Here is a 14,329-nt window from a genome sequence, read left to right on the forward strand (position 1 = left end):
GTTGGGAACTACTGTAACTAATATATAAAGAAATTGTCTTTTGCATATGGAAAAACAAAATTTAGAGAAACCTCTAATGTGTCCCAATGCATATGTAGGTTATAATAATGATAAAATTAACATTGTAACTTTTGGTTGTTTTCACGGTAATAAACATCGTAAGGGAATTTCATATCTGTACAGCCAACAATTCAAATTCCATTTAAGCCCAGTCTTGAGGGCTTGGGATTTTAGCTATATCTAAATCTCATGTGCTTTGCATTGCATCAAGCTAAACTTCACCTACTCGGGGAACAAAGGGTTTTTAATTGACAGAAAACAGTAAAGCAAGGTTTGCCAAAAATCTATTTTGGGTAAAAATATTTAAGGCCAGCATTTTTACCAATGTAATGCTTTTTATATCAGTGAAGTTACACTAATGCAGAATTTGGCCCTGATGTATTCGTATAAATATAGTATCTAGGAATTTGATGAGCGTGTATTTATGCATTATTCATTGAGATAACGTGGAGAGGAAGAGCGAGGTCTGTGCGTGAGAGCAGAGCCCTGAGCACCCCCGGGTCCTTTGGCGATACCCACCGGGGTGAGGCAGCACCTGTGGGGTCACCTCTGCGCTGCTGCGGGGCCGTGCCTGCCGTGACTGGTCGAGGCTGAACGTCGTCTTGGGAAGAGGCTGGTTTACGTTTGCCAAACTGTGAGACATGTTACTAGCAATTCTGAAGCAATGCAGGCGGAGGATATTTTTGCCAGTTTAAGGCATTGAGCTGGAGTTGAAAAGAGAAGAGACTGCGGCTTGCTTCTGCCACAGATGTTTGGTTCAACCCTCTGTGCCTCAGTTTCCCCAGAAAGTCATAAAATGGGATAATACTTCATTTTCCCTGCAGGACAGCGCAGTCCCGCAGGGCCCACAGTCCCGCAGTGGGGGAGTAGGGATGGTGCTCTGTCCCATGTAGCCCTGAAAAAGGTGCACAGACCTGTTGTCACAAGACTGCATCCTGGTATCCTGGACTGCACCTTCCCAGGGATCTGAAAAATGAAAAACTGAGTTTGAAAAACCACTGATTGAGCAGAAAAACTCACTGCTGCTGCAGCTGGCACCCCTGCAAGCTTCCTCAGCTGGCCTTCACTTCTGCAGGGGTTAAACATGGATCCTGATCCATGCCGAACATTGCATAACTACAGCGTGTATATATTCATGTATATATAAAAGCTAGTATATGTATCTATACGAAAAACCAGTAATGACTGTAATAACACTGGGGGACACACACACCCCAAAACCCAATACTTTCCAGCATCCTGGAAATCCCCCCACCAGCAGGCAGGCAGGAGAGGGGCAGGTATGCGGGCGCGGGGCAGGAGCGAGGGTGCGCAGCAGGGAAAGGCAGGGGACTTGCACCCCTCCCGGCACTCGCTCCCCTCCAGGAGCCTCTACGTGCCCAGGGCTTGCACACTTCCAGGGGCGTGCACGTGGCCAGGGGCTTGCACACTTCCAGGAGCGTGCACGTGGCCACGGGCTTGCACACTTCCAGGAGCGTGCACCCCTCCCGGGATTCGCACACTTCCGGGGGCTCGCACGCCCCGGGCTCCTGCACGCCCCCGGGGGCTCGCCCATGTGCTGACCCTCCCGGGCACCGCCCCGGGGGCCGGGCCGGGCGGTGCCGCGGCTCCCATTGAGGCCGGTGGCGGGCCGGCCCCCGCCGCGGCGGGGCCAATGGGGACGGCGGACGCGGTCGAGCCTCTCCCCGGCCTCCCCCGCCGCCGCCGGGCGCCCGTCATGTGAGGGGGATATAGTACTACGGGAGCGGGGCCGCGCTCCGCAGCCGCGCACCCGCCTCCCGGGGGAGCTGCGCCCGCCTCCGGCCGCTCCGCGCTCCCCTGCTCACCGCCGGGGCTTGTTCTGGTTATCGTGGGGTCCTCTAGGTTTTTGTTTTTGTTGTTGTTTTAAAATTTTGCATTTTTATTGTGGGTTTTTTTTATCATTTCTATAATTATTTTTGCTTTTTATTCTTGTTTTTGTGGTTTGGTTTTGTTTTTTTTTTTATTATTATTTTCATTGTTGTTTTTGCACTCTTCTCATCGTTCTTGGCATTTTCTCCCCCCGCTCCCCGGCTTGCAGAGGAGTTCAGGTAAGGGTGTGCGAGGGGCGCGGAGGTTTGCGCGGGTGCGCGTCCCGCTAGCAGTGCCCCTGCACCCCGTTGCCGCAGCACCCGTAGCCGGGGGGGGGGGGGGGCGGCTGGTGGTGTTTGTGCCGCTGCTGCCCGGTCATGGGGGGAGCGGGGGGGTGGTGTGTGGAAGGTTAAATTCCGCCTTCCCCCCCCCCCCCCCCCCGACGGTGCAGCAGGGGGGTGCCGGGCTGCGGCCAGGGCTGGGGGGCTGTTTTCAGGCTGGAGCTGTGCCGTGCCATGGTGTGACAGGAGGGGGGGTATGGGTTACTCCCGGTCATCGCGACCAGGAGACCATGCCGGGGGGGGGGTCGGGCCCCCAAAGCCTCCTGAAAAGGGATGGAGGGAGCAGGAAAACAATTAAAATAATAATAAACCCCAAAACAAAACAAAAAAACACAAACCAAAAAAAACAAACAAGCAAGTGCTTTGCAGCCGTGGAAACCTGGCTGTGCTTGTGCTGGGGTGGGAATTGTGTGTTCCCCCCACCCGGCCCGCTTTCACTGCCCGGGCGGCTGATGCCGCACGTTGTTTTGGTCAGCCGGGGGGTGCGGGGGGGGGGGGGGGGCCGGCCGGCCGCCAGTGCCGGCTGCAGAGAAAGTGCTTCCTCTTGTGGAAGCCAAAGTTTGGGGGTGGAGGGGGAGTAGTTTCCAGAAAATAAGGCTTTGGGAACGTTTCTGCAGCTTCCCAGAGGTGGTGGGTTTGGGAAAAAAAAAAAAGCAGGGAGACCCTAAACAACCCCCAGTCTTCCCCCCCGGGTCCGGGGAGCAGCGCAGTCACTGTGCAGAAGGGATGAGAGCAAAGGGGTTTCCTCCTGGCTGTTGGCTTCTTTTTTTTATTATTTTTTTTTAGTTTTTTTCCCCCCATGCATTTCTATTTTAATTTCTTAGAAATGCTGGGCCTGGTTCACTGCCTGGTTTATGGCTCTGTCTGTGGAGCAGGAGTCAGCCTGAACAGATTTAAAATCTTCTAGGGAACAAGAGAAAACCCTAAAGAGGTCAGTCCTAAACTAGAAAAAGCTGTAGCAGTATACATAGGAAATGACTGTCAGCATATCTGAGCCCATATACCGCTGTGTGATCGGTTGCGCTGGACTGACCGTCCAGAAATGACAGGCTGGGAAATATGTCCCCGTGTTTCAGCACGTTCCCAGGACTTAACATTTTAATGTTCCTCTGAGTCAGAATATGCCTTCTCTGGTTTTTGGGGGTTTTTTTTTGTCCTTTTTTTTTTTTTTTTTAGCTGGCGATTAGATGGACAGGTTTTAAACAGAACAACGTGTTTCTGGCAGAAAGGACATCATAACAACCCAGGGAACTCTTAAAAGTTGGAGACCATCGTGCTGCCGTGTGCTGTTGAACAGCTGCTGTATTTCACTCCAGAAGTGGCTGGTTTTCAGTGGCTCAGGCGCTGAGGTCCCTCTCTAGGTGCTTACATTTCTAACGTGGTTTCAGGGCTCCTAGAGAGGAAAGTGCTTTATGTAAACAGCGTCATTAGTTTTCATAGCTTGCGCAGCCCTGGCTTTTTTTGTTTTTGTTTTTTAATTTTCTGGTTTTGGCTGTGTCTTCAGGCAAACTAGGGATGAAAGCCTTTTGGTTGTTAGTCTGGCCTTTAGGATAAAATATAGCCTGGGCCCGATCCTGCATTCCAGGCATTCCCCAAAATCTTCTTGGCTGTTTTGCAAGTTTTGAGAGTGCACAGAAAGCAGATCTGGCCCGTAATGTGCCTGGATCTATTTGCCTCTGACAGTCCCCTCTCTTCTTAAAATGACTCTCATTACATCAAGTGACATTGCTCCTTGTCAAAAGAGATGGGGAAATAAGCGTGCTGGCTGTCTTCTGCTGAGATACATTGCTCACAGCAGTTGCTAGGGGTTTGTTGTTTTTTTTTCCCCTCTCCTTTAAGCCCTTACTCAAGTTAGGGTTTAGTTCTATTCCCGGTGAAATATATGGATATTTTGATATGTGGCTTCCTAGTTCTCACAGGCATTTACAGAAAACATGAATTTTTTTTTTTTTAAAAAGAACTTTACCAACTGCTATTGGTGCACGCTCTTTCCCTGCACGCAGAGCATGCCAGCTTTTCTTAGAAAAATAACAGAAGAAAACCCACGTTGCAGTCCAGATTTCACTTACAGCACCATTCTTCAGAAGTTCAAGCTGGAATAATGCAGACATAGGAGGGAGGATCAGAAAACATGTGAGGGCAAGTCCTCCTTTCTGCCCCACATTTCATAAGGCAGTCACCAACTTTTGGTGCAAGATAGAAACAAGCTGCTTGGGTGAATTCTTACTGGAAGCCAATACAAACTTCTCGGAAGCAGATTCTGTTTTCTGTTTCAAGCCTGGGAATAGCTCAGCTCTGGGACTTCTGCTGGAGGAACTTTCTGTCAACGCAGAGATTTAAAAAAAAAAAAAAAAAAAAAAAGTCCTGTGTTAGAAATAGTTCAGCTCTTCTGACTCTTCACTTTTACTATAAGAAATGATTATAGGCTAAGGTCACAAAACAGAGCCACTAACCTCTGTTTGAACTTCCTCGTGTTCAGCACATGTGGGTATTTCATTATCTGTTCAGAGGCATAGCTGACTGACAGGCCATGCATACCAGGAAAATGTGCAATCTTACTTTTAAGTCTTTCTTTCAACCTGCCCCTACTTCCTCCATGTGCGTATGAAAGAGGAAGCTGTATCTTTAAGAAATATGTTTGGTTTTTTTCCCCCCTGTTTCCTGTGAAATATTAATAGATGCTGCCAATGGGATGGAGCTCTTTAAGGGTGTTGTGTAAAATATCTCACTCTGCGTTCGCTGCAGCACTGAGCGCCTAGACGCCTTTTGATTTTTCTCCAGAGAAGGCAAAGACAGGGCAAATTTTGGAGATCTATGAGCAAGGATGCTCTGCAATAGCAGTAACAACCATCCCCTTCCCTGCACAAAACTGGGAGCTATTGACTATTCATGGCAAAGTGTCCAAAGCGCAGCAGCAGAGCCTGTGGAAAATGACAGCGTGTAACAAGATTGACTGGCATTTCCTTCGCGCTGGGTCACATGCCTCCTAATTCACACACACACAAAACCTCATAGGCTGATCAAATGACTTCTATCTCTGCAGTCCACATACCTTCCACAGAAAGAGTTGTTTTATTATGCACATATACAGCTCTGTTTTCAATCAGTCACCTTGAGCGAATGACTGAGGGCCAGTGTTCACTCTGTCCGGAGGTCTCTGCGTTTGCTCTCTAAGAGGCATAGTCTCTGTCCGTAAGCAATTTATTTTTTTTTCCTCGGGGGAGGGGTGAGGGGGGAAGAAAACAAATATGCAGATGCCTCTCCTGCCTTCCCCTCCTCAGAAACCTTTCTAGGAATTTTGCTTGGCTTAACTGGGAAAGCCCGGACGGTCGCCGCTGTCAGCGAGCATTGCGGTGGGCTGCGCTAGAAAGGATGGATTTTTGCCCTTGTGCCTCCGTGGGCTTGCAGCGGGTTTGTGGCTCATGTGAGTAGGGGCTTGCGGGATGCTGCCCGCTCGCCACCTGAACGTGGGGGGAAACTGGGAGCATGGCTGCCCGCCGTGGGTCACGGCAGATTGAGATGCCGGGGGTCCGTACAAGCCCTCCCAGTTTAGCAACTGGCACGAGGTTCAGATCACCTCAACCTCTGTACCCGGAGAGAGAGGAGTATGGATTGATAAGGTGAAACCAGCCAGCAGCTGGCTTGCCAGGACACGGTAATTAGCTCAGTGCAGTGCCAGCCTTATTAAGGGCAGTGCAGGTGATGATGACGTTGGCACACTGATTCATTGCATCTGGAGGGGAAAATCCGCCTAGTAAATGCTGAAGCACAGTAAATATTTTTGGCTCCTGACAGATTGATCCTTGCATTATGCTGATTAGCCTATATTTGAGGAACGGAGGAAGTTAAAAATAAGGTTGGTGGAAAGCTACAAGATAAGGAAAGGATTTGTGTTTTATAGCCACCAGCAATAAACTTTTTTAATTTGTTTTTTGGGTGGTAAAAATTTCGACACTTTATTTTTTCTCCCCATTCCCTTCTTTGGCTCTAGGTTTCACTGTTAGGTGAAAGCCCATAATTTATTTTCTCTTGCCAGTAATATTCTGGAAGGGAGCTGTAAATCTAGAGCGCACACAGTTGGGAAATGATTTCTGAAAGAATTCTTTTGCAAATACGTGGTGCAATCCTGCAAAATGCTTTGGCCCTGACAGTCCTTAGGGGGTGGTACAGACGTATCAAAGCGTGTAGCAGCATGTGTACTCAGTGAGACTGGATGCTTTGGACTTTCCTGTGAGCTAGAGGGCTTTACGAGCTTTAGTTCATGGAGATAAATGATTAAACCAACTTCTGACTGTTGCTGTTTTGTTTTCCTACACTCAGGCTCTCACCTGAACTTTTGCCGCCTGGTATATGCTGTTGGGATATCCATAAGAGATCGCCCAGGAATGGTGGATCACTTGCTGCCTACTGATGAATCCTTTTCATCTACAAGATCTTCTCTTGGATACTTTGGGGACATGACAGCAGGGGTGAGGTCCTACCAAATGCTGCCCTCTCCCCTGTCGGAAGATGACAGCGACTCGTCCAGCTTTTGTTCTTGTTCCAGCCCTGACTCCCAGGTTCTCAGCTCCAGCTATGGAAGCACGTCCAGTGCGGAAAGTCAGGACAGTATCTTAGACTACTTATTGTCCCAGGCATCTTTGGGGAACACTGCTGCATCATGGTGGGACAAAAGGAGACTTCAGCCGATAGTGAAAGAGGAGTACTTTAGGTTGCCTGAATTTGCCGTGGATATGGAAGACTCAGGACCATTTCAGCCCACGCTTGAGGAAATTGAGGAATTTCTGGAGGAGAACATGGAGTTGGAGCTCAAAGAAAGACCTAAAAGTGAGACCAAGGACTTGAGAGCTTGCAGCCAAGTTTCTGTTGCTTCACTACAGCAAAAAGACCATATGTTACCCAGCGCTAGTTTAAAAGAGAGTAAAAATGAACAGTTGAGCAGCTCAACAGAAGGTGGCCAAGCTTCAAATGGAGGAATGTCCCTGGAGAATGGGATACCGGTTATGCTCCAAATTCAGCCTGTACAGATCAAACAGGAGTCCAACACGAGCCCCAGTTCCCAAGGACCAGCACAAGAGAACATTAAAATTGCACAGCTCCTAGTCAACATCCAAGGACAGACATTTGCCCTTGTGCCTCAGATAGTTCAGTCGTCCAATTTGAACTTGTCCTCTAAATTTGTCCGCATTGCTCCCGTCCCCATCGCCGCCAAGCCAATTGGGCCAGGAGGCATGATCCAGGGTCAGACGGGAATCATCATGGGTCAGAAATTTCAAAAGAACCCTGCAGCAGAACTCATTAAAATGCACAAATGTTCTTTTCCTGGTTGTACCAAGATGTACACGAAAAGCAGCCATTTGAAAGCCCACCTGAGGAGGCATACAGGAGAAAAGCCTTTTGCATGCACATGGCCGGGTTGCGGATGGAGGTTAGTATTGGGGTGCAGCACTGTCCAATCGCCCTTCTTCTTCTTGCTCACTTGACCTAACTTGCCGAGCAAGTAGGTTTGCACTCTGATTTATAAACTGTTTCTGTTCCCAAAACTTGTTCGGTTGGTTTGAGAATTAAGACCTTTTTCTTCCTGTTAAGTAATCCAGGGGCTTTGATAAATTAAATAGCAGAGCATCACCTCCTGGCACCAGCTGCTTAAGTGTCTTAAAAAAATAAAAGTAGTCCATCATAATTATTATTTCATTCCAAGAGGGTCAGATTAAGCTTGTTACCGCAGGCAATACCTTGCGTTCACATTGGTCTGGTTGCAACACACCAGCTGCAGCAGATGCTTGGCTGGTACCAGCTGAGGGCTGTCAGTGAACTGGACGGTTTAGGGCAGAATCACTGTGTGCGGCTGCAACTGCATGGGGCTAAACGTGGTCACTGAAGGGCTGTGATAAGCGAGTGTGGTTAAGAGCAGCAGTATTCTGTGCAGTTTCATAGAAAATGCACTCCATCCCACTCCTTCTGGAAATGCTGGCAGTGACACTCCAGCATGCTCTGGGTTTTATTCTCTGCGTTGATTCAGAAAAATGTGTGGGTGCCACTCAAAGTTGCAAAAAGCTGTCAGATGTAACAACATAACCAGAAGGCTGAGGTGGAGTTAAGCATTGCTTGAATGAAAGATTGCAGGTTTGATTGAGCAAAACGTTTCGCAGAGGGTATCTCTTGAGATTTTTTTTTTTTTTTAATACTAGTTGCAAAATTAAAACTTTGTTAAAAAAAATCAACTTTTTATTTTAAGGACACTTTGACGGAAGCCTTCCTTCTCTTCCCAATTAGCTGTATTACTAGCCTGCCTGCTGGCAAGTGTTAATATACAGCACCACAAATTATGATGGGAGAAACCAAAATCTTAACTCCCTTGTATTAAATTAAACCGGATTTCTTTCAAAGAATATTCTGCAGAGCTTCAGCGAGCAATGTCTAATGAGGAAATGGGTTGTGATCATGGGGAACAGACAAGGTAAAAAGTAACAGGAGAGGCTTGTATAAAAATGCAAGTATGTGAGACATGCAGCAGTTAGAGATGGCTGGATTGGTTTGAGGGAAAAGGTCAGAATGGGGCTGAATCCTCTGCTCCCCAATTGGACCAGTTTGAAGATTGCCTCTTGGTAGGACTGAGGAGATCAATGCAATTAATTTCTGTGGTGATTTTCTTTTCCGTTTCAGTTTATGGTGGCTCTACAAACAGGTGGTGATTTTCTTTCCTTTTGTACTGGTGGCAATTCTCATGAGCCGGACTCAGTGGCTTGCTGCTCAGGATGCACTGAAATTAAAGCCATGTTATTTAGCTGATTGGTCCCATAAGCCGCAGGCTGGTTTGCTCCTGACCTGCAGTAGAGGCACCGCTCCTTTTTATTTGGTTGCCAGAGTATGTGCGCACAGGCAGCGCATGTGTCTCCTGCCTGTGAACGTGTCTGTGGGTGTCATGTTGGCTTTCCTTGTGCTGGGATGTGAGGAAAACTCTCATTTTTGTGACAAATGCATGTGGCATGTGAGGGTTTGTCTGTTCCACGCTGAGATTTAAACCAATGCTCCCAGTGACTTCTGTGGCTCAAGGTCAGGAGCCTGGAGTGTTGCCTGTGGGTGACCTTCTCCAGCTCTGTCTTATTACAGAGCTGGTGTTTCCCAGGCTGCAAAACCAAGGGGAACATTTAGGAAAAATATTAAGTGGTAGGGGATGGAGATTGAATTTACACTGGGGTGCCTGCCTTCTCCCAGTGTTGCAGCGAATGGTGTGGATCAAAAGCAGGATGCAGATGTAAGGTGGGCCAAGAGAAGTGCAGGTCCTGCAACCGGGAGCACCCTGAACTTTCACTTTCAGCCAGCCACAACTTTTTAAAGATAAGGAGCCCAACAGGGATGAGAAATTAATCACCTTAGCTACGAGGAACGTGTGTCTTGTCCACAAACAGCTGCTGGAAGGGCTTGTCAAACTCTCTATTGCTGTTTGTCTTGTTGCATTTCACAGCCCAGGCTGGTACCCCAATCCCGAACACCCCCAAACTTTGGAAGGGCTATGCTCTGAGGGGGGAGGTTTCTGGCCAGCAGGAGAGGCAGCGCTTGGGGAGCTGCTTCCTGCGCTCACGGCGATCCTTAGCACTGGCCTGAGATTCCTGCACATCCCCTACGTGCTGCTCCCACATCAAAGGCCAGACCCAATTGAGCACTGAATTACTCAGTCCCCTTTCATCAATAAAGCATGTTTACCTTTTCCAGAATGCATCTGGACTCTCTGTTTGTTCCCAGTTTTATATCATCTCAAATGAATTTAAGCACTAAAACACTGCTGGGCTCTGCTTTCCCCCTCCTTTCCCTGCATTCTTGTGCTTGCGTATTTATTTTTTCACTGAAGACACTTAAGATCTGACCTCACTGAAGATAGTAATTTCAAAAACAAAACAAAGTGTTGCCTAGCACACAGTGGCTGAGCTGTGGGGGGTTAAAGCTTTCCCAGCTCTCTGGGCAGCCCTGCTATGGTGAAGTTGCCTGCTTTAAATGCACCAAGGTAGGGGTGTGCACAGAGCAAACACTTTTGCTAACTCCTAGGAGAGCTGGAGAGCCCCAAGCACCTCCCTGGAGGAGGCTGAACCCTTCTTGCTTGTGCCCTTCCTTGGCACGAGGCAAGAGCTGTTTTCGGCAGGCTGCAGAGAGGCGTTCGTAAGTGGCTGGTGACCCGTTGCGTTCGATACCCCGCTGTACCGGTCGGCGCGCTGATCCGTGTCATGCCGGCTTATACCTTTGGCACACGGCAGCCTCTGGTTAGCGCTGCTCCTGAGACAGCCTCGACCGAAAAGCTGAGCTGCAGCGTGGGCTGGTCCCCAGCAGCCGTGTTATGGCATGGAGCAGGAGAAGCTCTCGCTTTCCCTCCCCTGGTGCAGCAGCGTACAAAGCTGCAGTTGTTGTAAGGCCTAGGGGATTAGGCAATCGTGTTTAAATGCCCTGCCACGTTGTTGGGCTGGAGGCACTTCCCCGCAGCCGGCTCTGAAGGTGACAGCGTGCAAAGCAAGCTCTGCCTGGTTTGGTAGGGAGGGTTTAAAGGCCTGTAATGCATGTGGCCGGGAGCGTGTATGGGACCAGGTGAGCATGGGGAGGACCACACGTGGGACAGGTCAGGGCAGGCATCTCGCAGTGGCCTTTTTTGCTGGTGCTGTGCAAAGGGATTTGCAGGTGTGCAGGAGGAGCACTGGTTTACCATAGTGGTGCTTTGGGGATGGGCAGGATGAATCCAGAGCCTCCCCTCCGCTGGGGAGGAGAGGTACAGCCTGGGTCAGTCTCAATGGCTGGTGGCCATGATAGGGACCATGGAGTACTAGGCTGAAGCTGTTGAACTTTCTTGCCCTGTGAGCCACATAGTGATGTCCTCATTTGGCCAGGAGACACAGGACACATCCTACACATCAGGGAGCTCTGGGATTTATCTCCAAGGGAGATGTAGTTACAGGTCCTTTGGGGTCACACCAGATAGAAGGATGAAGGAGACTCTTCTAGTTGCTGTGGGATTGCCCAGATCCCTCCGTCCTTCTCTTGAAGGAGGAATCCTTCTGGAAATGGCAGTGACTTGGGATAGTGAGGTGTTCCTTGGGGGTACCTTGTTTTTGTTTGAATATGGCGTTCCACTGGGGATTATTTGCAGTTTTCTTGGGGTGATCTTAGTGCCAGAACATGCTGCAAATATCATTTCACTGCAGAGCCAGGCCACCAGATCCTCCCGGCTTCCTTGTCCTAGCCTTTGCGTTGTTTTTTTGTAAACACACTGACAGCTCGAGGTTTATTTCTGTGGGCTCTGTAAGTTGATCTTTCCGTGACTGCTGGGGAACAGTATTGCAACATTCCTGCCTCTTCAGCTAAGGACATCGTTATGAGGCAGAGTGTATTTTTGTCGGATGAACTCATCCAAGCTCCCAGGGTATGAGCAGAGCTGCTCATTCCTGATATGCGCCTCTTTCTCCCCCACCATCCATGCAATCCCCATTGAAATGCACTTGCAGAGCTCTTGTGCAGGATTAGCCATGCGCTACTGCACTTCTGTTGCAGATGGTGATCTTAATGGCCAAGGACATGGGACAAGGCAACCCGGCCACATCTGGTTTTACTCCTTCTCTGAGTGATAAGCCTGTATATAAAAGGATGGCTCTTTGCAAAGGCACTTTTCCCTCTCTGCTCCCTCTTTTCCCTGGACGTGGTTGCCACCACTGGCAACAGGTCCGTTCCCTGTCCAGTGCTGAGTCCCGCGAGGCAGTCTGCACAGGCAACATCCCTCCCTCTCCAGAAAGATGCTTAGTCCCGCTCATCCATAACTCCACAAGAGCATCCCTCCAGGGATGTGGAGCTGCGCCTAGCTCACTGCTAAGGACTTGGGAGAAATCCCTGGCCCTGCTGCTCCCAGGTCCAGACTGTGGTTTTGGGAAGCTGTGGCTGGAAGGAGCAGGGTTGCTAGAGAAGGCAAACGTGCAGGTACTAGGGGCGAAGAGAAACCCCTGTCGTAGCCTTTACGAAGAAGCAGCGTCCCAGGCAAGGAACAGGTCGATGGCTCCATTAGGGCATCTGCCTATTGCTCTTAATGGTGAATTTGACTCTCTCACCATGGCGATACCAAAGCAAGGACAAGGCAGAAAAGCAAGAGAATGGGTGAAACCTCCCCTAGAAATGCCTCTGGGAGAGATGTGTCCACACCATATCTTACCCACAGTGAGTAGTATCTGCATCTGCTTTGCGCTGACTACAGAATGCTCTCTGGGTAGCATCACCGGACTGAAGAGCTGTGGGAACTGAGGAAACCATTCCCAGCTTTCCCACTGCCTGCGCCCTGTTCCTCAACTGGTGGCGGGAGATGAGAGCTAATTAAAACCTTTATGTGGAAACTTATTTTTCTTGCATGAAGGACTTATTCATAGGAGCCCAGCGGTCTTGTTTTCCCCCTTTCATAAAAATAGCGTATTCACTCTGTTGGTGATGTGATATTTTGCTCCAGAAGGGCACATTTTTCTACATGTTCTTCAGCTAGTGCCCATGACTTCATTTATTTATTGTAAATAAACAGCTGATACCATTTCTTGCAAGCTCTCTTTCTGTGCGGCTCTTTGTTACTGCTCTGGCAACAAAACACTTAATTGCCCTTTGTGAGGCAGCAAATTTTTTGTACCCATCCAGACAGGGCTGTTTTAGTGTGACATTATTAATTAACCCTGTGGCTCCCAGTCAGGTCCAAGCTGGAAATAGAGCCAGCCCCGCTGTTAAGACCAAAGGATTAGCTGATTTGAGTTCAGTAAAGCCTGTGGGATTCACGGTGGCTGTTTGGGGATTTTTCTGTGGAGATGGAAGGTGGGAAATATCTAAAATTGAAATGACTCTGGGAGACAATTTTGGTAATTAAAGGCTCAGTCCTGATTCCAATTTACCCATGAAGTAACTATGCTAATGGCCATTGGGGCCCACCTGGGTTTCAGCTGTTACAATGTTGGGCATCTCTGGTACTGAGATGTTAATGATGCTTTATTTAGCCTGCAGGAGCACGTACAAAAGCCAATTTTTCAGCTGGATCTGATAAGCCATGTAGCTTCTGGGTCGTTATGTCTGGCTGCTATCTGGAGTCCATCTCAAACTAGGTGCAATTACTGGATGTCCGTTGTGCTGGTGTCAGTGGGAGCTTGGAGCAGACCTCACCTGCGGGACGCCGGTTGTTATCTCTGCTTGAGAATGGTCCATGCTTGGATTTGCAGGAGAGAGGTTGTGGGACAGGCTTTGAAGGGGACTGGCAGAGGGATCGAGAGCAGCGCTGTTTTAGTTCAGCTGTACCCATGTTATTGGGTTTAGGGCAAGGTTCATACAAACGTTGCCTCCATGCATTGTGTGTTTCCATCGCTGCTGCTGACCGCCGGTTGGGACCAGACCGGCCCTGTTGTGTGTCCCTTTCAGTTTGCGCGTTTGGGCTTTGCCACAAGCGGAGTCTCCCAGTGGCCTGAGGGGACTTTTTTTCCTGCTGTGAGAGACATAGCAATGTAAAAACCCATTTTTCTGAAAAGGCTTCTCTTCTTTTGCAGGTTCTCCAGGTCAGATGAGCTGTCCCGGCACAGGCGCTCCCACTCAGGGGTGAAACCCTATCAGTGTCCTGTCTGTGAGAAGAAGTTTGCTCGAAGTGACCACTTGTCCAAACATGTCAAGGTGCATCGGTTCCCACGAAGCAACCGCTCCGTCCGCTCCGTGAACTGATTGGTCCCGCTTTCCCCTTCCCGCCCAGCCATCCTACAACAGCTGATGACAGCACTTTGCTCACTATATTTCTAGTGATAATTTATTTGTCTCCACAGAACAGTCAATGCTGTTACGTGATACCACCGTGTCTGAGTATCCCATGTCCTTCAAAGCTGATTTGAGAATGAAGTTCTTTTTGGGTCAAGGGAGGGGGATGCTTCTTCCTTTTTGTCTTTTTTTTTTTTTTTTTTAAGGATGTTATTTTCCTTTCTTTCTATCTTTCCCTCCTTTGCTGCTGCTGCTTTTGGAAATTACAGTGTTTTATTTTTAGCTGTTTTCTGCTGCACAGGAAAATGTAAGAGTTGCTTGCTGCTAGTTAATTATAGCCCTGGCATTCCTGAGGGCTT

General features: G+C 48.9%; 1 protein-coding gene across 1 annotated transcript; it reads left to right on the forward strand.

Annotated features, from left to right (window-relative positions):
- Positions 1 to 1,950: 1,950 nt before the first annotated feature.
- Positions 1,951 to 14,127, forward strand: KLF15 (KLF transcription factor 15). Its single transcript, XM_050904883.1, has 3 exons — positions 1,951 to 2,129; positions 6,552 to 7,659; positions 13,772 to 14,127. Exons 2-3 carry the CDS (start codon positions 6,617 to 6,619, stop codon positions 13,938 to 13,940), a joined length of 1,212 nt encoding a protein of 403 aa, XP_050760840.1. The 5' UTR covers positions 1,951 to 2,129; positions 6,552 to 6,616; the 3' UTR covers positions 13,941 to 14,127.
- The last annotated feature ends 202 nt before the right edge of the window (positions 14,128 to 14,329 follow it).

Source organism: Gymnogyps californianus, chromosome 13 (assembly GCF_018139145.2).
Source record: "Gymnogyps californianus isolate 813 chromosome 13, ASM1813914v2, whole genome shotgun sequence".
In the NCBI taxonomy this organism is placed as follows: domain Eukaryota; kingdom Metazoa; phylum Chordata; class Aves; order Accipitriformes; family Cathartidae; genus Gymnogyps; species Gymnogyps californianus.